Source organism: Egretta garzetta, unplaced genomic scaffold (genome assembly GCF_000687185.1).
Source record: "Egretta garzetta isolate BGI_Z169 unplaced genomic scaffold, ASM68718v1 scaffold604, whole genome shotgun sequence".
Taxonomy (NCBI): Eukaryota; Metazoa; Chordata; class Aves; order Pelecaniformes; family Ardeidae; genus Egretta; species Egretta garzetta.
Genome location: NW_009259366.1, coordinates 757797 through 777945, shown reverse-complemented (window position 1 = coordinate 777945; position 20149 = coordinate 757797). Strand labels below are relative to the sequence as shown.

Genomic DNA, 20149 nt, shown 5'->3' with positions numbered 1-20149 from the left:
TTCCTGTTGCCCTTGACTCCCTTGGCAGCCTCAGCTTCTGAGCTTTAACATTCCCAACACCAACCCTAATGCCCAGGCAATGCTTCCAAATTTTCCTTTTGCAGCCTGTCCCTGCTTCCAGCATTCCCCCCTCTTCTGCACTGGAGCTCCACCATGAATTCCTGCCTTAGCCATGCTTATCTCCTGCTGTGTTTACTTATTTATCTGAGTAATAGAAGGGACTTTTCTTGCACTTGGAGGCTGCTGTACTTCAAGCCCTTGCACTCTTCTTGTGCTGCTTTATCTTTCAGAGCTTCCTCCAGTGGGATCCCAGCTACTAGTTCCTCAAAAATATGAGAAGCTTGTTCACCTGAAGTGCAAGGTCTATACTCTGCTGCTCTCATCCTCACTCCCTTCACGGTCTTGTACTACACTATTTCATAACTACAGCCTAGGCTGCCATTGATTATCATGTTCCCAAACAGTTCTTCCTTGAGCCAGATGTGCACCATGTCTGGTTGGTCTGTCCTGTACTTGTAGCAATAGGTCGTCACTGACATCTTTCAGAAATCCTCTTGGCTGCTTGCATTGCACTGTATTGCCTTTTCAGCAGATATCAGGGAGGTCCAAGTCCCCTGTGACAATCAGGATCTGTGATACAGAAGCTTCCCTGAGTTGCTTTAAGCCCCATCCCCGTATCCAATGTGTTTGGGTGATCTATAATGCACTCCCACCACAGCATCACCTTCATTGACCTCTACTGAATCTGACCCCCAAGCTCTCCAGCAGCTCTCATCCATCCCACACAGGACCCCCTCAAATCCAAGTGGTTCCTTCACATAGAGGGCAATCTATATTGGCTTTGCTGTCTGTTCCCCCTGAAAAGCTTGTACCTATCCCTCAGAGCATTCCAGTAGTGAGAGATGTCCCTCCCCACCTCAGTTGTCCCAGAAACATTGTCGTTTCATGACCACATGCAGAGTTCCAGTTGCTCCTGCATATTTCCCACACTTCATCCATTTGCTTGTTTCACCATTCCTTTCTTGCTCTGGCCACCCAGCACCATTTTCTTTCCACCCTTGTCCACCATTTCTCCATTTAAATTTGGGTTGTAATCTCCCTTCCACAGTATTCCTAGTTTAAAGCCCTGCTCCTAACTCCTTTCTCCACTCCAAATAGACTACTCACCCATTTGGCTTGAACAGTCCTTGTTCAGCAAGTGCTCAAAGATGGTCTGTGTGGTTTTACATGATCTTGACTTGAGGTCTGAAAAAATTATCCTTATTCTAACAGGAGAACACAGCATGATATCTTACAGGCAATCCCAAATGGGATATTTTAGCTGCTGAACTGGAGTCATGATCATAGTTCTTCAGTGTGATGTCCAGTCCAGTTGAAAATCCTCAAGAATGAGTGTGAGGAAAAGAAGGACGCTTGGACAGCTTGTTCAAATTTTGGAAAATCAATGTGGTTAGCGCCAAGCTACAAGAATAAACAAATCTTCTAAAGCATGTGGTTTGAGAAGGGTGCAAGTAATTTGATCTCGAAATAGAGAGATCTATTTCTGGTCTACAGAAAAGCCAGTGCTGCTGGTCTTCATCTATGTGGGAGAAGAGATGCTCTGAAAACATGACCCCACACACTTTAAAAATCTGTATTGTATTCTTAGGGCCTGGGTTTTTAAAAACAAACGTGTATCCGCATCTAACTGGACCTGGATGAACACTCCCAGCCTTTGCTAGTACAAAACCACTAGCACCTAGCATTACTGTACTTCTTACTTTTCTATGCCTTCTGACCTCAGCTTCAACTGCTTAACTGTAATAACATGGAAAATTCTCACAGATGCTGTTTGGAGTGTCTTTGTTGAAGGGGTAAAGGAAGCTGGTCTAATATGGCACCAATAAAAGAACTAGCTTCTAAGGTCTGGTATATTTGCAAAGAAGTGTGGAAATCGTACCCTGATTCTTCTTAGTTGAGTCCACCCTCCCTTGACCTCAGCTTACATTTACAATAAATGAAGCACCTCTCAGCCTAAATAATCACAAGGTGGGGCAAGACACTTGCTTTCTTCCACCTCTCTGCAAAGTGGCTCCCCTCTTTCTTGGTATGTCCTCTGCATTCTCTGTCTGTTCATAAAGCTGCTGAGAGTAGAGACTCTCTTATTCCACACATGCGACTTCCCCACACGATGCACTCCCATTTCTATGTAGCCTACTGACTGCTGTGTTAATACACATAAAACCCAAGCCAACTTATTTTCTGTAAAGAGCAAGTGGTAAAGCTTGGGCCCAGAAATCAGCAGCAGACTACTCCACACCTTGATACACCCTGACCCTCTACTCTGCAGGGTGATGGATACACCTTTCCTTTCCACAGTGAGCCAGTCCCTTTCCGTGCCAAGAAATGTTCCAGTTGGACAGGCCATGTCATCACATTTGCCCCTTGCTTTCACTCAGCTTTCTTGGGGGCTTGCATTTACACTAATAACTAGCTATTCCTTGCCCAGCAGCATGTTTGCTCCTGTCCTTCTCCAGGACATCTTCCCCTTTGGGGCGAACGAGGTATTGCCAAAAAACAGTTTTCAGCAGCATGCATACGTGCGAAGCAAGGCACAGCAGTCTTTCAAAAGTTGAATCTTGGCCTTCTGCAAACTCATCTGTGATGCCAAAGAAAGGAGAAGTGTAGGAAACAGAGCAAAGATGCTTCTGGTTCTGCTTAAAAAAATTAACCACCCAGAGCAACAGAAACCAGCTCAGCCATTTGGATCAAAAACATTAAAGTCCCATGACATCTACAATCACAACAATTTGGCCAGAATCCAACACAAATCGATGGTGTGAACAAGGCTTGTTTCACTACAGGGTCCTGGAGGTCCCTCCTGCCAGTTCAAATCTCTACAGTGTAGCTCCTAAAAGACTTTCAGACCATGACTATACAGCAGCAGCTGTGTTCTAAACTTACCCTTCCTAGTATAGCTTAATCATGCCTCATGGGAAGAGTGTCTGGCTGCACTTGTGATTTGACATACTTTTAATTTCTCTCTTTAAAGATATTTTTATCAAGAGTCTATGTAAGTAGACAGCTGGAGTTCATTACTTGAGGAAACGATATGCAGAAACGCAAAGAACTCCAGATGTGTTACACACCTGAAATTATTGGTCTGAGTGCACTAATCACTGGGTAAAATCATAAAGCCTGTGTGTTACAGCTCAGGCATGTGACAACAATTGTTCTTTCTATGCAGTTATGCACAGGTTTGTCTTGCACTATAAATGCCAGTAATTTCATGGGGATTTCATGCAGCTTCCTTCCCCTACCACCTAACACCGTTGCACCCAGTCTAGCTCATTATGTAAGAAGGGATATCCATGTCTCATTGTGTTGATTTCCTGGTTCAGTGAACAAATCAAAATTAAACAAATACTATTATTTCAATTAGAGCTTTTGCACAAGCTCAGGTCCTGCCCATTGAAACTAAAATTAGTTAAATTAAATTAATAATAAATAATAATAATAATAAATTAATAATTAATTTAAATTAGGTAGTTCATCTGAGAACTACATTTGAGGCTTTTGGATCTAAACTGGAAGGCCTTTTTTTATTTCTACAGAGACAATGCAATCTGTGTAAATAGCACTAGATAATCAGATCCAGTAATGGTTTTATGACCATCTCTGAAGAAAGGCTGAGTTCCTTCCTTAGGCAGTAGACATACGCATGAATTCCTTTTTTTAAAGAGCACTCTGCCTCCCTGTTTACAGTCTCCATATCCCTGGCCTGTTTCATTAAACTGTGTTTTCCATTTGAAAGCAACCTTGTAGTTAACGCTAGGAAGTCATGCATTAAGAAGTCACAAAGGAACAAGTTTCCCTAAGTTAAGATAGATTCCTAACGGTAACTCTTCCCCTTCATGACTATCATTTGACTAGAGCCTTCTTAAGCTTATACCGTTGGTGGTCATGCTTACCCACATCCAGCGGTACCCAATAAAGCAGGGACCAGAATCTCATTCATCTTGCACTGCTGTAGGAATGTCTTGAAAAATCAATGTCTCAGTATAAGCTGCTAGTTTGGACTCACAGACTTAAAAAAATTCAGCTCCTAAAATAATGTTTAGTTACTACCAAAATCAGCCAGTTTTTTCAGAAAAACAGATCAATCCACAGCCCATGTTAAAGTCAGACAGGGCCAAAAGACATTGCTCTGGAAAATTGAGAGCAACGCAATTATGAGTGTAACCAGTACAGCTTCCTGACCATTCTTTCTCCCTGACACAATATCATCTCCAGAGGGGAAAACACTGGGGGCCACATGGCACTGAAAAGCTTGTAGCTGTCCCCACTTTTCCCTCTCCCCCCATCATGCTGTCTGCTTCCAGCAACAGATGCTTTGTTTTTAAGCATTAAGCCCCCAGCCCTAGTAAGCAGCAGGTTCACCTCTTGTTCTACTCTGCAGTCAGACACAGGCTGAGGGGTCCCTCCTCCACCCATGCACACCCACCTTGCAGTCACCTCTGGTTTACTGTGTTTTGAGAACAGGGTGACACTGTGCAGAGACAGACCCTGAAATGCTTACTCTGAAAACCTAACCCAGCTCTTTAGTCTTGTATTGGTGCAAAGCTACTGCGGTCCTTGAGGTCAGGGTTCCAGGTGACACAGAAAGTACAGTCACTGAGAGAAACAGCTAGGAGCACCCACAGCAGGACACTTTCAGCTCAAGACCAAAGCTGCAACAAGCTCTGAGTTGGCTGCTCTTCCTCCACCTCAGCCAGTGCACTGAGGAAGTATTGCTTTCAAAGTATTTTGTCAAAGCAGGAAGGCATGCTTCTGCCCAAAAGCCAAATCTTGAAATCAAATGTTCAGACCTCTCAGGCCAGTCAGATGATTTGTTTCTCCCATAAACACTTTTTAGACCTGGAAATTCAAGGCATCCCCTTTCACAGGAGGAGTGCTTAAAAATTTCTGATTTTTTCCATGATCAAATAACTCCAAAGTGCTGCAAATTATTATTTTCTTCCAGCTCTCTCCACAACACCACCATTGGTTTTGGATCAAGCATCTGTATTTTGCTCTAAAAGGAGTTTTATAGCAGAAAGTGTGGAACACCTGAAAGTTAGCGTGTGCATAGAGTATTTGAAAGAGGAACACAGGGATCATGAATGTGAGGAACCATCACTTCCTATGATTAACATCCATGCGATTCTTGACACCTTCGCTGGACATACCAAATAGCACACCATGAAAATTATCTTCATCTCCAGATAACAAAACTGCATTTATCTCTATCTTAATTTGCTTCTTCAAAAACCACAACAATTACTTGTTGCTTAGGGCTCTACTATCATGACTTAATTTCAGCCATGTCCCCTCCTTGCCATTCTTTATCATGCCTATGTTATTTTGGTAAGAATGAAGGTTTTATGCTGTGAATAAGAACATTTGTAGTAGACGCTAGGGGTGGTTTCTTGCAGTTTGTCATACAGCAAACAAGGCTGCAAATTACTAAGACAAGGAAGCAATGTGGTGCTTTGCCACCTCCAGGAGTTACAGATTGTTTTAAATTATGAGCATGAGGCATTAGAGGTTCTGACTAGAGAGAGAAAATGAGATTAATCTCCTGTTACATTTTCTGTCATCTGCCCGTATGTCCTCAGTTGCTGCCACTTCTCTTTACTCTGCCTCTTTTGGATTTTGTGGAGTGTTTGTCCTGCTCCCTTTCATGGTCCTCCCTGGTGCCTTGCTGGCACCAGGACCCTGCTCAGCCTGTTCTGTGAAACAGTAATTGTCATTCACAGCTCTTACAGTTTCATGCCCCATGATCAATGGTGCTTTTCCCAAAGCCATGAGTCTTGGATAATTTTTCTTTATCAATAAAAAGAGAACAGTTTTACTTTTACATCCAGTTCTATTCTTTAAAACCATGTGGGAGGAGAAGAGTTTGAAAACACTGTGAAAATGCTTCAAGTACCATAACCAAAAGGTATGCACAGGGTCCAATCCTGAAGTGTCTCACTCTTTTAAAGCATTTCATGTTTATGAGGGACCAGCTGGACTGAGGTGATGCTCCTCGCTTTTTACTGTCACTGTAAGCTAATGGACGGCACAAGGTGTCCCAGCTACAGCAAATCTCAACAACAGTGGTAACTGTTTTCATGTCTATGTCCTCAGCCAGCAAGGGAATCTCTCCTTTACCTTTTGGTTGCCCTGGTCTCTGAGGAACTCAGCCATCACCCATTGTAGACTGCAACAACATATGCCCAGCATCAGGCCTGATCCCTGACATAGGAGAAAGGAAAAAGGGTCTTTGAAAGCCCATCTGCTGCTGTTTGAGGTTTTCTGCATCCATCATAGGCTTCAGTTCATTAACCTGGACCATTTCCAGAAAGAGAAGCAGTGAATATCTCATTCTGTGCATGCTCTGGGACATTCCTGTTTTCTGAGTGTTCACCAGAAGCAATCAGCACTGAATGACTGAAATGACCTGACTTAGAACAGCTCTAAACCAGACCATCATTTCATATGCAAACCCTGATGTTTCCTGCAAAGAAGGAATACAAGCAGGAATAGCAGCGGGAGTTATCCAACTTGATCACTGCGAATACCTGAGCACGACACTCTCCTCCTTCCCTCACTAGAGGAACAAGAAGACTGTGACTGGTCACAATGGAGAAGCTCTGCCTATCCTATGATTAACAATTTTAACAAATCTGGGTAAGAGACTGCTTTCTCACTCAGTGTTCAGTGATAAAATCAACAAGACAAAGCATCCACCTGGAATCATCTTGCTCCTCTTTGGGTTTCTGTTTTATTTACACTGCTCTCAGTCAGTTCTTAAAGTTAATCCAGTTCCACTCAAAACATCTCTAAAATAATCCTAAGGTGCTTCTCTAACATCAAATAATGGCATAGAAGGTCCAAAAATGGTACTGGAAGCCCCTCAAGTTATGAATTGGAAGTCATTGCCGTCCTTTTGATATATGTGATGTCAGATGGTGTCTTCAAGACCAAGCAGCTGTTGTGACTGATTTTTTAAAAAGGCTTTCTGGATATCTGTGGTTGTGTTAGATTGTATTTGCTATGCCAACAGCACCCAATCATCTTCTGATAGCGCTGAGACAGGGACTGACAACTCCCAGATGTTAAAACAGCTGTCCGGGTAGTGTGTTACATCATGCCTTCTTTGGCAAAGAAAGGGGAGAAAATCAGTTGTTGAAGCACAAATAAGTCATAGTACTTGAAAGAAATCAACCGAGCATCCAAAACAGCTTATCTGTTCACACACAACTGCTGAAAAAGCATGCAGGATTGAAAACACATGAAGGGCATCTAGCAGTGACCAGTGCAGACCTTGGTATCCTTGGGGAAAGTTGCTATATAAGTCAGGGATACCGAGGGGCTCCAAACACAGGTCTTCTGGTCCCTTTTCCTGGCCTGTGGCAGCTGTCCAAGGTATAGAGTGAAAATGAGCCAGTTCCCCTCCAGAAGGGGTCAGTCGCTTCCCAGCTGTGCCTCTGGGCAGCTGACATACAGCAAGCAGGACACTGCTCCTTCAGATGCACTCTCGTCTGGGATTGTTGTTCCTGACACTGCCTATGGTGAAGTAATTTGTTAAAGCCTCCAAGCTGACCATCCATACCAGGGATGATCTAGTAACCAGGACATCTGAAGAAGGGTATAAGAGATACTTAGCAAGCGTTGCTGAGCTTTTCTCTTCTGCAGTTTAAATGAAAGGGGCACAGCTTTGTAAAATCAGGCTTGAATTTACCGCTGCCAAACACACACACATGGGGGTAGGACTTTGTGGGAGTGGCAGCTTCAAAGTCCTAGCTGCATAAGTGCTGTAGGGTTTAGGATAGATCCTAAAATACTGGTGAAAAAAGTCTGGTGGATCGGCTGTGGCTGCTGCTTGGGAGACCAAAGCTCAGTTCTTACTTCACTGCTTGTCTCCTGTGCAGTTTCACAAGAGGGCATCCTATTTCTGTGCTCAGCAACATCAGTGATGCCCAGGAATAGAGTTCACTAATTCAGGGCTCTGTGGTGCTAGGGTAGGGTGAGCGAAGACTGCAGTTCTGTGGTTCCAAGGAAAGTGTTATCTATGCACATTGTAGCTTGATCCTTTCAGGAGCTAGGTGCCTCTGCTCACAGGGTTGCTGGAGAAGGTCAACTTTCTCTGATATGATGGTCATATCAGAGGGGGTATTAGAGGTGGAAAGGGACAGCAGCCCTTGTAGCTTTCACCAAGTGATGCATTTTATCTGTCTGGTGCAAGGGCCAAAGACTGCCAGGAACAGAGATGCCAAGCCAGCAGACTGAAGGAGGATCAAGCCATGCTTTTAGGGAGGTGCGTGGGAGACAGCACAGGATTATTCCCCACCAGTTCTCCTGGCTACTGAAGGAGGACCATGTTTTTCTGCTGCTGGGAAAGAGAGGATGTAGGATTAAACCCTGGAAGGGAAGATCAGGAAATGCTGAGTGGGTAAGGATACTGTTTCAGAGCAAGGACCATTTTGCTTTGTGGACATATCCACTCAGTTCTGGGGTTTCTCCTTCCCTTGTAGGTGAACTGTCACTGAACCCAGGCCCAGCTAGGTCTTGGCCATCCATATCTGCGGCTTTGCCCCAATGCAGGGTCTGGATCGTAAGTACAAAGTCATGTTTTCAGTCAAAGAGATCCATGGGCAGAAGATCTAGCAATTCCTTTATGAGTAACAGCTATTAGGTCTACCTTGTCTTGCCACAGGAAAGGAGACAACAGCCTTCATCATAACTCCAACTAGAGACATAAAAGGATAATGTGACAGATGTGACAGCCACTGCTACTTTCTTCCTCCCCTTTCACTGCTGGTTCTTCAGGGCTGGCAAGATCCAGCCCTAGAGTAGTTCTGGGTTGCTCCAGGGCTTTGGGGCTTTCTCCCCTGAAATGAATACAGCATCTGCACCTACCTGGGCTTCTAAGTCTACTTACCAGTTCTCATTTCACAGATGTGACATTTTATTGCCTGACACTGATAATAGTGCTGAAGTACCATGCTCTATTTCCTCCATCCTTACCTTCCAACTGATAACACTGGACCTTGAACAGAAGGGCCCCCTGAAAAATGCAGGTGATGCACACCCAGCCACCTTCTTTGCCTATCACCAGGCAAAACCATAAAACATCTTTCTTTATGGTCCACAGGTCCCCTACGGTTCCCAGTCTGCTCCTGAGAGAACTGTTTTCCCTGTTCACTGTCAGGTCTCCATAGCAGTTTTCTGACCTCTGTTTCTGGGTTTACAGCACAAGAAAATGAGAGTATGAATTCCTCTGCTGATCATTGGCTGGGATCTTGAGTCAGATAATACCAAGTTGTTTCCAGGTTCAACCAGGTGACTAGTTTTCCAAGGATCTGTGAAAAATCCTAGCCAAAGCCATTTTAAACAGATCACTTCAGGCCTTTGAAGTCTGGTGACATCAAAATTCCAATTTATGGAAGTAATTAAACCAGAGATATCAACACTGCTGTGTTTCTGTGACATGGGGCATAGTGGAATCAGATCAGCCAGCTTCCCCAAAACCTGAGTACCTGGTTTGCTCTGCTTCTCCCTGGCTGTTGGCTCTGTTCTCTCATGAGTAAGTGCAACAGACATCTTCCAATTCACCTCACCCTCAGGACTATTCTTCTAATCCAGCTGCATAATTCATTTTGCTATGGAAAGCCATGCCCGTCTCTTGAAGCAATTGCAGTGTTGGCTTCAAGAAGGCCTGAAAACCTCATTATTATGAACAAGCTTTTTGCTGCTGAGGCAGTGGGAAGTAGTATTAAGAAACAGCCAGAACAAAACTTGCCTTGGAGACTGTATTGAATTTTTGACTTTTCCTGCAAGCTGCAGAGGGAGGGCTGGAGGTGGGAGGAGGCTGCAGTCTGGGGCAGTGTCATATGCTCTCCCAGATTGACCCATCGTATCAGACAATGGTAATGATCCATGGTATTTTGCCACAGCAGCCTTCAAATGTCATTAACCCTGTGGGTAATTCCCCTTTACCCTCCAGTGCATCAACCTCACTCCTGGCATGAGGAAGCTGTACTGCCACTTAGGAGATACAGTTTCAAGTCTCAGTTCTGGTGTTCAAGATCTTGATTTCTTTCCTGCATGGCAGACTTAAATTTAGCACTCAGCAAGGGTGTAGCATGCTATTGTAGGAACGAAAAGAAGTGGTCTTGAGAGGCAAGGAAGGTACTGAAAAATATGCCTAAACCCTTGTGAGCAGCAGTGGGGCAAAGAAGGTGGTCTGGTGACGCTTCCTCAGGGGTCCAGTGATTCCACGACGATGCGTTTCTCTCCGGCACCTCTGCTGGTACTGCACGGTGGCCCAGGGGTGGGGGTGGTGGTGTTCAGTGGGTCTGGTCAGCCCCACTCCTCTCTGTCCTGGCAGCAGGCAGGGAGCAGGTCCTTAACAGAGGGCTCTACATTCCTCTCTGGGAACAAAACCCAAGCAGTTTACAACTTCCATTAGTTCTAGCCCTTCCCTCCTTGGAGAAAACCTCAAAGGCCTAAAATGCTCCAGTGTGGAAGATCAGAGAAGAGGATGTTTAGACATGAGGAAGCACTTCTCAAATGTAGATCTCGGGCACAGCCAAGGAATATTATTTGCCTTTAGTTTGTTTTTTCCCCTCCTAATCAAGTTCTCCTTTTACTTGCAGCTCAGTATTTTGCTAGCATCATGGTCATTGTTGGTCTGTCTGTGGTGGTCACAGTGCTGGTTCTGCAGTTTCACCATCATGACCCACAAGCAGGAAAGATGCCCAAATGGGTAAGCAGCTTTGGTGGTAAATATTCAACAGCCTATGAAAGAAAAAAAAAATCTAAAAGCTATAGTAAACTATGAGGGGCAGAAATTGTTCTCTGTTAATCTGAAGAGTCAGCTACAGACAGTATGTGTGAGACGTGTTTGTTATTGGAGGGAAAGGATGAAATACTAAATTTGTTTTTCCATTAAAACCAGTATTCGTTATTTTAATTTTCTATTTAAACTTACAACAGGGTGGTTGAGTCATGGCAGAGTAATCTTGCTCAGCACCCACTTTGCAAGTTCTAACCCCATGGGAAACACCTTGATTTCTTATCCAGCAGACACCAGTACTGATAAAATGTGACATTTCAAAGCACTAAACAAACATTTACTGGTCTCTGCTGGTCAGTTTGTCTGCCTTGTTCCCTTAGGGAGGTTCTCACTGCAGTTCCTGACAGAGCTGTGATCTCTCAAAACCAAGACAGGAGGTGAAGCCAGTTTACTTCTGTCTTGCAACTGTTCCGGTTACGAGCTGGCTCTCTGAGTTGCTGGAAGATCAGGAACCCTAACGCCTCAGTGTAGCGAGGGTGTTGAACACAGCTATGCTTCTCACAGCTTGGAGCTCACTGCTAGTGCACCACCAGCAGAAACAGAAAGGCAACACCACTGGGCTCAGTCTGACTGTACTGAGGAGACCCCTGGACTTCCTGGCTTGGAAATCTGCCTTGTGCTTAAGTCACATCCACTTGTCTGTGTGGAAAAACAATTTTGTCTGCTGCCATCTGATCAGTTCTCAGTGCATTAGTGTGTGGACCCTCTTTACAGCAGCAGACTTTGTTAGCCAAGGGAGGTCTGACACCAACGCCAGCTGGCTTTCAGGAGGAATGCATTTCCTTTGGATTTTCAAGTTAAAAGAAAACGATCTTTTTTTCTCTCTCCTTTCTCTGACAATAGATTGTAGAATAAGCAGGGTATGCTTTGTATTTACAAAAATAAAGGGAATGAAAGCAGAAGCAGATACAAATAGTTACAGTCAGCTATTTACCCACCCTGGTTTCACAGAAATCTGGTTGTGCAGCATCCTGTGGTATCTCATTCATCACATTTGTCATGCTAGACAATTATCCTGACATGATGTTAAATGTTACATCTTTACCAATATCAGCCTGAGTACAGAACAGCTTTCTAATTTAGCCTCTTTAAAAATAAACTGCAGCATCAATGCAAATTAAAAAAAAAGTCCAGTATTAATTAAGTATACTAACAATTATTTCTTAAAGTGCTGTATCATTTAAAATCATCTTACTTTCAAGACAGCAGAGCATGTGAATTCCAGATGAACTGGCATGTAAGCAAGACCTGAGGGCAGAAATCTATGTAAACACACTTCAGACGTCTACACGGACAGGATATGCAGCAGCATAACAGTCCCCATGGACAACTTTACAGATTTGTCTGCTTTTCAAGGAGCCTAGACACAATGGCTCATATTAAGTCTGCTCACAGGCCCTGCAAGTCTGCTCTTGCTCTCTTGGCTGGAAACACAGCGTGCAGCGTATTCTCACTCTTGAGGAACGTGGCAGCTGAATCGGCTGGCGTTTTTTTAATGTATGTAAGTGAAGGCTGTGGAAAGCACTACTGGGAAGTGCAGATGATAGACTGTGAAAGCTGCAGACCAGGCAAGCTGACAGGGCTGGGATATCTCCAGAGAAAAGGGGTAAATGCCAAATGTGTAAGGAAGAGGCTGACTCCACAAAACTGGGCATTAGTCCTCTGCAAGGCATGGGCAAGGCTCAGTCATTAGGATTCATGGCAAATTCTCCTTTTTTTTTTTTTTTTTTTTCTTTGAATATTGTTTGTGGCTTCTTCAAGCTGACAGGGCTGGGATATCTCCAGAGAAAAGGGGTAAATGCCAAATGTGTAAGGAAGAGGCTGACTCCACAAAACTGGGCATTAGTCCTCTGCAAGGCATGGGCAAGGCTCAGTCATTAGGATTCATGGCAAATTCTCCTTTTTTTTTTTTTTTTTTTCCTGTACAACTATTTCAGGTGTTTCTTACAGAAAGATTTTTGCTCAATGAAATCCAGGAATCTAAGACAGCCATCTGCAGAAAGAAGGAAATTGCTTACCTGAAATTTGCCCTCTGTGGTTCCAGTCCCAGCAGATACTCCTAGCATCTACTTACTCCCCACACCCTCCTCATCCTGGCAGAACCAAGCATCAGTTTATTGCAAAGCTCTAAACCTGATTAATTGTTACAGGATTATTCTCACCTCCTGCTTAAATAGAATTACCTGCTGCATAAGTTGCATGGGAAGGCACTGGCTTGCGTGGGAGCAGCTCCAGACCTGGGAGATTTAACTGATCACATTGCTTAAACACTCGCTGTCTAAACTATTTACAGTCAAGCGGCTTCTCTTCCCTGCCTGTGTCTCAAGGGGTCTGTGCTTGGCCTTTGAACCACAAGAGGGAGGAGATGTGCCTGTTAACATTTGGCTTCTCTGTAGGTGCTCACTTCTACCCTTATTCCACTGCTGAGAATTATGCCTTCCTTTCGAATTGTGCCTCCTTTTTCCAAGAGAAGAGTTTAAATCCAAGTTGTTCAGTCAGGGCATTTGTTGGCTACTTAGTTGAGAAGAGAGAGGTGCTGGCTACTTGACACTTTTGATAACATCTGCTGAGCTAGCATGGAAAAGAGCACTAAAGAAGGTCCAGCTAAGCAGCAGTTTGGGAGTGGGTAACATCAGGCATGGGTTACAGCTCCATTGACCTACTTCTGCTAACAACCAAGACGATTGCATAGGCAAGAGATATGGAGAGACCAAGCACAGAGAGGAGAAAGGGTTTTGTGAGAAAAGGTAAGAGCACTCTGGCTCTCTGCTGTGCCTCAATTACATTCGTCAGGTTTCAGGCTTTTCTTTTGATATGGTTTAAACCTGGACATGAACACATTTGCTCAAGTGCTGATGCTCCTTGTCAGGAGAGCTTTAACTGGAGACTCTCCCCTCTGGATTAGGCCAGGCAGGTGGCTGTGATGGGTGCTAGCAGTACAGCTGTATTTTGGTTAGGGGAGGACCTTGGTGGAGAGGGTCACAGCAGGGTTAGGCTGTTGACCTCTGAGAGCAGTTGTACCTGTGTCCTTCCTTCACAGAAACACAAATATGATAATGCAGGTGATAACACAGGTTCATACCATCATGCCAGGGCTGTTTTCCAACAAAACCTATGCTGCAGCTGTCTCCTGAATTAATTAGTATGACAAGAACAGATTGATGCCTGAGTGTCTGTGTTTTCAAGGAAATAGGACATTTGGAAGTTCAAGTAATTAAAAGCTGTATAGCTGTCTTCTGTGCATCTATTTTTCTATGGGAAATGGATTTGGTTGTATTATAAATGTAATTTCCCTAACAAGTAAACACTTCGTCTTGAAAGAAAAAGTAGAATTCCTGTAGAATAAGGCGTTTTCACCTCACATCTCCTTCCAGAGCTAAGGCAGGCATACTAGCATTTTCTAATAAGAAAGTTTGTCTGGTTTAGTATTTTGGAATTTCACAGTACTGGAGAATCAATTTTTTTCTCTCCTTTGCCACTGACACTGTTGAAATATCGCTAGCAATTAAGACCTTTATTTTGTTCTGTGGTGTTCCATTTTGTGTCCATAAGCAGTCAGAGGACATTGTAATGAAGTAAGTTTAACGAAATCCAGGATTGATTTTTTAGGCTGCTACGTTGTAGTTTTCTATTTGTCTATGGTGACCATGGAGGAAATAAAAAAATATTTAAAGACCCCAAGCAAAGCAGAATAATGTGAACCACAGGAAAACAGTCTTTCAGGATTAAGAATAAAAGATTCATTAGTGGGAGAAAAGCAGAAAGGCTCACAGAAAACGGTATCAGGCTGTGACCCAGAAGTGCTCTCATTGCAGAATTTGAAAATTGTGCAACCATCTTCCATTGGCCATTGGTTTTGGCTTTTACTATTATTATTCCCACCTGTAGTAATTAATGCCCCCTTCTTTCTGAAGTTACGCTTGTCATTACAGCAGCAACTTAAAGTGCTAGCTGTAATTTCCCCATCCCCGCATCTGGACCGTGCAAACAGAGGAGACTACTCATCCTGCATCTAAAACAACCCTGGAGGTGAAGTGGGGTCCTCAGTCAAACATGGCTGAAGTGACTGGAACAGGATCACACAGGGAGTCCCGGGCCAAGGCACAGAAGTGAAACCAGAGGTCACATCTCTTCTCTCCTGGACATCATTTGATTGGCAACCAGAGTGATAAAGTCATTAAAGAGGCTACCTATCTTCCCAGAGGAACTCTCACAAGCACATTGCAAACGTCCATTTTGTACAGATAATACCTGAAGGACTTTATTACTACAAGATTTTACTGATTTAGTTTACTCCCCTTCACAGAAGACATTACAGATTTCACAGCCCATTAGAGCAAACAATATTAACAATAGGAATCATAGCAGGCTCAGATTTCAGACAACATATCTGAGGATCATTCACTGGGAAAAAATGCTGGATTCACTCTCTGGGGTTAGCTCGTCTGCTGACCTTAACAAGGAACACAGGGCACAACTGTGCACGTTAAAGCACTCTTGCAATGCGCCAGAGCAGTCGTACACCAGAGCACAGGGAAATGACGGCAATTAATAGTAGATTCCTAACTGCCCAATTTAACTGATTTACTATTACTCTTTTGAAAAAAGGCCTGCTGTATTATGTGACTGAACTCTTCAAAGGAGTATTAAAATGGCTTTCAAAAAAAACCCCCAAAAAACCAACCAGGGTTATTTATTTACACTTGATAGAGATGGGGGTGGGGAATGTGCTAAAACCAGCTGTTAGACTATTGTATAGAGGGTTTTTTCAGCAGAATTTAATCATTGGCCCTCCAAATATTTAAATGTATCTCCTTCCATTCTATCTGAGAAATGGTTGAAAACCATACAACCAATTTTGTGCCCTCTGCTGAGTTACAAAGATTTGGGATTTTTTGCTGAAGATAGGACTTCAAGAACAATTTTGTAAGGTAAGATTTTACATCTCTTTTGCTTTATAAGTTAAGTGAACCTTGAACACCTCTATGTTCAAGACATATCCAAAAAAAAGGTCATTCTTGGGCAGAAGCCAGACCCAAAAAACCCCCATTTGAAAGCACACAGCTGGAGAACACAGAACACAGTCACGCTTCTGTAGTACCATACAGACTAACTATAGTACACATGAAATATGTCAGAAACTTTTAAAATGCACAAAAGTTCCGTTTATTTCTTGCTTGGTTTTTACGGATGAAAAAACCCGGGGAAAATATAAAGCCCCTCTCTTGCAAATATAGCTATCCCAAGCACCATCTGAGCATAAACAATATGGAGATGAGTGTCCTACCTGGGCACCGGTCCAGCAATGGCAACACAATCTATAGCTACCATGCAATGGAAAATCCATGCTGCCCCCAGAAGAATGATCTGGGTAGCAAGAGCGGAAAGATTACTTGCCCCTTACCAGAAGATATTGAGCTTGTCCAAAAGAAAGCTTTAATGGATACTATCCCAGTGATTGTGAAGATCCTGGAGGAAGTTCAGTTCATAGCAATGCGCTTCAGGAAACAAGATGAGGGTGAAGAGATCTGCAGTGAGTGGAAGTTTGCAGCTGCTGTCATAGACAGATTGTGCCTGGTTGCATTTACCCTTTTTGCCATCATTTGCACATTTACAATACTCATGTCTGCTCCAAATTTTATAGAAGCTGTTTTAAAGGATTTTGCATAAGGATTTCAAAGATGAGCACGATAATTTAAAAGTGAATATTGCCAGTAATTTTGCTAGATAATTTAACTCAAATAGAGAAGTGTACTTACATGTGCTAACATACACAAAAGGGGATGAAAATAATTTCAGGACGTAATTATTCCTGATGTTTGTGATTGTAGTTACTGCGTGGTAAACTTATTGAACTCTTACTTATTTCATAGACTAGTTTCCTGTGTAATTATGTCATGATCCGTGACAAATGATAGAAAAGAACTCAAATCTATAATGTATTTATTGCAAGTTAACACTGGTATCAATATGTTATTGTGAATTTGTGAACCTTTAGATATTGTTAATAATTTAAATGATCATTGATGACTATAAGCTTTACAGCGTTTTGTTGTTTTCAGTATATTTGTGTTTTATCACTTCTGTTTAATGTGGCTGTGACATTCATTTCTCAAATTTGACACACATATCTCCACAAACTTATATTATATTTATAATTATTATATTGTATTTATGAAAATAAACTATCATCATGTTAGCTCTTACTAATGCAGTGACTGGAATGTTTTCTCAGTAAATATATTAACAGAATGTATTTTTACCTGAATATTACTTCTTTCTTTTAAAAAAAAAAAGTCCTTCATAAGACCATTAGTGACCTATGTAGCTCTTTCTGAGCCTGTGGGAGAAAATTCCCATGATCTCTGCTTCTTTCTAATGCCCATTTTGCTACTTCTGCTTACAAAATTGGCCCTGCTGGTACAGAATGCAATTCAGGAGGGGGTTGCCTAATAAAAATATCTAACCAAGCAGAACTGGTCTCGCAGTTTGGTTACTGATATCAGGCTCTACTCTTGGACAACAGCTGAAATACTCATTGTGATTTATTGCTTTAGTTGTGGGGGCAACCGATAAATAAAAAGTCTAAATATCCAACTACTTCTGCAGCTTGTGACACAGGATGCTAAATGACCTTTAGAACACTTGCTCAAGGACCACTAATATTTTTGCTCGAAAATCTCAATTATTGAAAGTAATCTCCAGTGACAGGATAAAAAGATAAAAGCTAATGTTAAAGCACACAGTCACCATAACTTAGCATCCTAATGAAAAGCATGTTTCCTTACATGAAACAGAGTTGTTGTGTAAGACAGTTTTTAAACTGGATGTATACATCTTGGGATCAGAAGGAGGATGGAAGCTGTCTGAAAACAACAGCAGAAAATTAACTTCAATCCCTTTTTACTTTATAAAATCCAGCGCAAATAAAAAATACCAGTTATAGATTACTACCTTGTACTGTTAGATTGCCAGGGCTGGGTTGTCTCTTACAGAAATGTCCTAAAACTCATGTTAATGACATGCAGTTTACAAATCCTTACACTGGACTGAAACTGCTTGCTCCTCACTTTTTCAGATGACAAAGTAAGGCAGATCCTTTTGATATCCAGTTGTCACTTGGCCTTTTGGAAGGTAGTAACACTGTTACCACAAAATCTGTAGAATGACCTAGTGTAAAATGGCATGGAAAAATTATTATTGCACATACAGAGCACTGCAGAATAAAGTGTGAAAGCATTTAAGATTTTCCTGAGAATTACAATACACTTGGAAAGATCGATGCATCATCTGTATATACCAATTCACAGCTCTTCATGGCATCACAAGTTAGTGTCACAGAGTATCTGTCAAGGTATTACATAATTCTAAAAGAAGAAAAAATTCCCAAATCTATTACAAAGGGTAAACGGCCACAAGCAACTAACCCATAACATCCTCTACAAACCCCAGGAACTTAAACAAATGTTACATAAAGAGTGGTGATTTTACCCTCCCCCAGTAACATGGGCACATGATAGTAAAGGTCCTCATGCATTTCCTCTTGCTGAGGAGTACCTTATTCCCCTGAGGGCATGGTAGATTTCTGGTATGGAGGTATTCAGCATAAGCAGATGAGAATCTGCCCTGATTTATTGCATCAAACGTAATTTTAACTTTTAGTCATAGGTTACCAGCTTTTTCGAAGGGCCCAAACTATCTTGACTCAAACACTTATGTATACCTGAAACAATGTGCTTTCCATTCTTGTTAGAACATTTTAGTCACCTTTGAAAGTTTGCTATTTTATCTGCCACCATGAGAAGTATGCCTGTATAACTTTCAACAGTGAATATCCAGTATTTCTTTACTACAGTAAAGCTACATAATTCTTTCAATCAACATTAACATTTTAGTAGTGACTATGATAAAGAAGTAGAGGATCACAAGCTAAAGCCATTTTCTCATTCTAAATTACCATGTGCCCAGGATAAGAGAATGGTATAAATCTGAAGATATTAATGAAGAACAGGACTAATCTGGGATTTTAGACAGTACGAGTGTCAAATACACTGAAATCCCCACAGATACAAACAGAAGTGAAACCAGTTGAAATCCCCTTCCTTTTGTAAAGCTCCTCTTGGCAGTATTTGCAAGAAAAATGTGGAACTCTGTAAAACGCTTGGTGAGAGTACACCTGGGTTAAGAGGTTGAGCTGAGTGGAGACCATTTGATTGGAAAACTTCCTCTTCCCAGAATTATATATCCTGTTTGGAATTATAAGCAAAACAAGAGTTTCTTAGTCTTCTTTTCTCTTGACGACACGCAGACTGAGGGAGAAAGGACACAAAACATATGAAACTCCAAATTCAATTTAGTTAGAAAGCATGTGCTCAGAAAGCTGGCTCCCTTTCTTGTCGAATGACGTGGAGGCCACTAAGGGTCTTCTTATAGAGGTTTCCACAGACAGGTGTAGAAGTGTCTCTTGGGTTTATATTTGATATTATAGCTGTCAAAGCTAGATTCCATCACAACTGCTTTCCATGACCATTTAAGATGGTCTTCAGATCTCTAACTCCAACTCCTTATCAAGTCTGTGAAATCACACGAATCATTCACACAATCTATCTATCTCCTGTCCCGGTATGGGAGCAAGAGCGGCTGCATCTCAAGTGCTTTCAACAGATGCTTAGTCTTAAACTTCCAATAGCAGAGAATTCAATTTCCCTAATGTATCATTGATATATTTTATCACTGCTTGTTAACCTCTAGCCTATAAATGAAACCACCAGACTCAATCATTTAAAAAAACACCTTTCATATGAGAAGGCAAAATTCCAGGACTTAGCTGACTTAGTATCAGTAAAAAGAAGTTCTCATTGGTGAAAAACATGCTTATTATTGGTAATGGAAGTCCTAATGGTCATCAATCATGACACAGTTACTTTAATATTGGCAAGATCTTGATCATATCACAGTTATGATTTTGGAAGAAAAAAACTCCTAGTACTTCATAGCCAATTTCTTTTGTGAACAGAAACCTTTGAGAAGTTTATCTTTTAAAGTTTTGTGAAACTACCAGAAAAAAAAGTAGGATTGTGGGTATTTCAGGTACAGATTTCTGAAACCCATGAAGTACAGATTCATAGTATGCACTGATGTAACCTTAACATTGCCTACATGCAGCAAGTCCTGAAAGGAACTTTAACACCACTCCATCTTTTTGTGTTCTACCTGTCCTAATGTCCAAATCTGAACACTATACTAAAAGTATACCATATTTCTACACATTCGTACATACAAATG

General features: G+C 42.1%; 1 protein-coding gene across 1 annotated transcript in view; it reads left to right on the top strand.

Moving 5' to 3' along the window:
- LOC104124489 (neuronal acetylcholine receptor subunit alpha-7) overlaps positions 1–16534 on the top strand; it is a 59136-nt gene extending 42602 nt beyond the window's left edge. The window contains exons 9-10 of the mRNA XM_009636829.2: positions 10665–10774; positions 16025–16534. Coding sequence (XP_009635124.1) covers positions 10665–10774; positions 16025–16534 — 620 coding nt within the window. The remainder of the gene's footprint in view (positions 1–10664; positions 10775–16024) is intronic.
- Positions 16535–20149: the final 3615 nt, after the last annotated feature.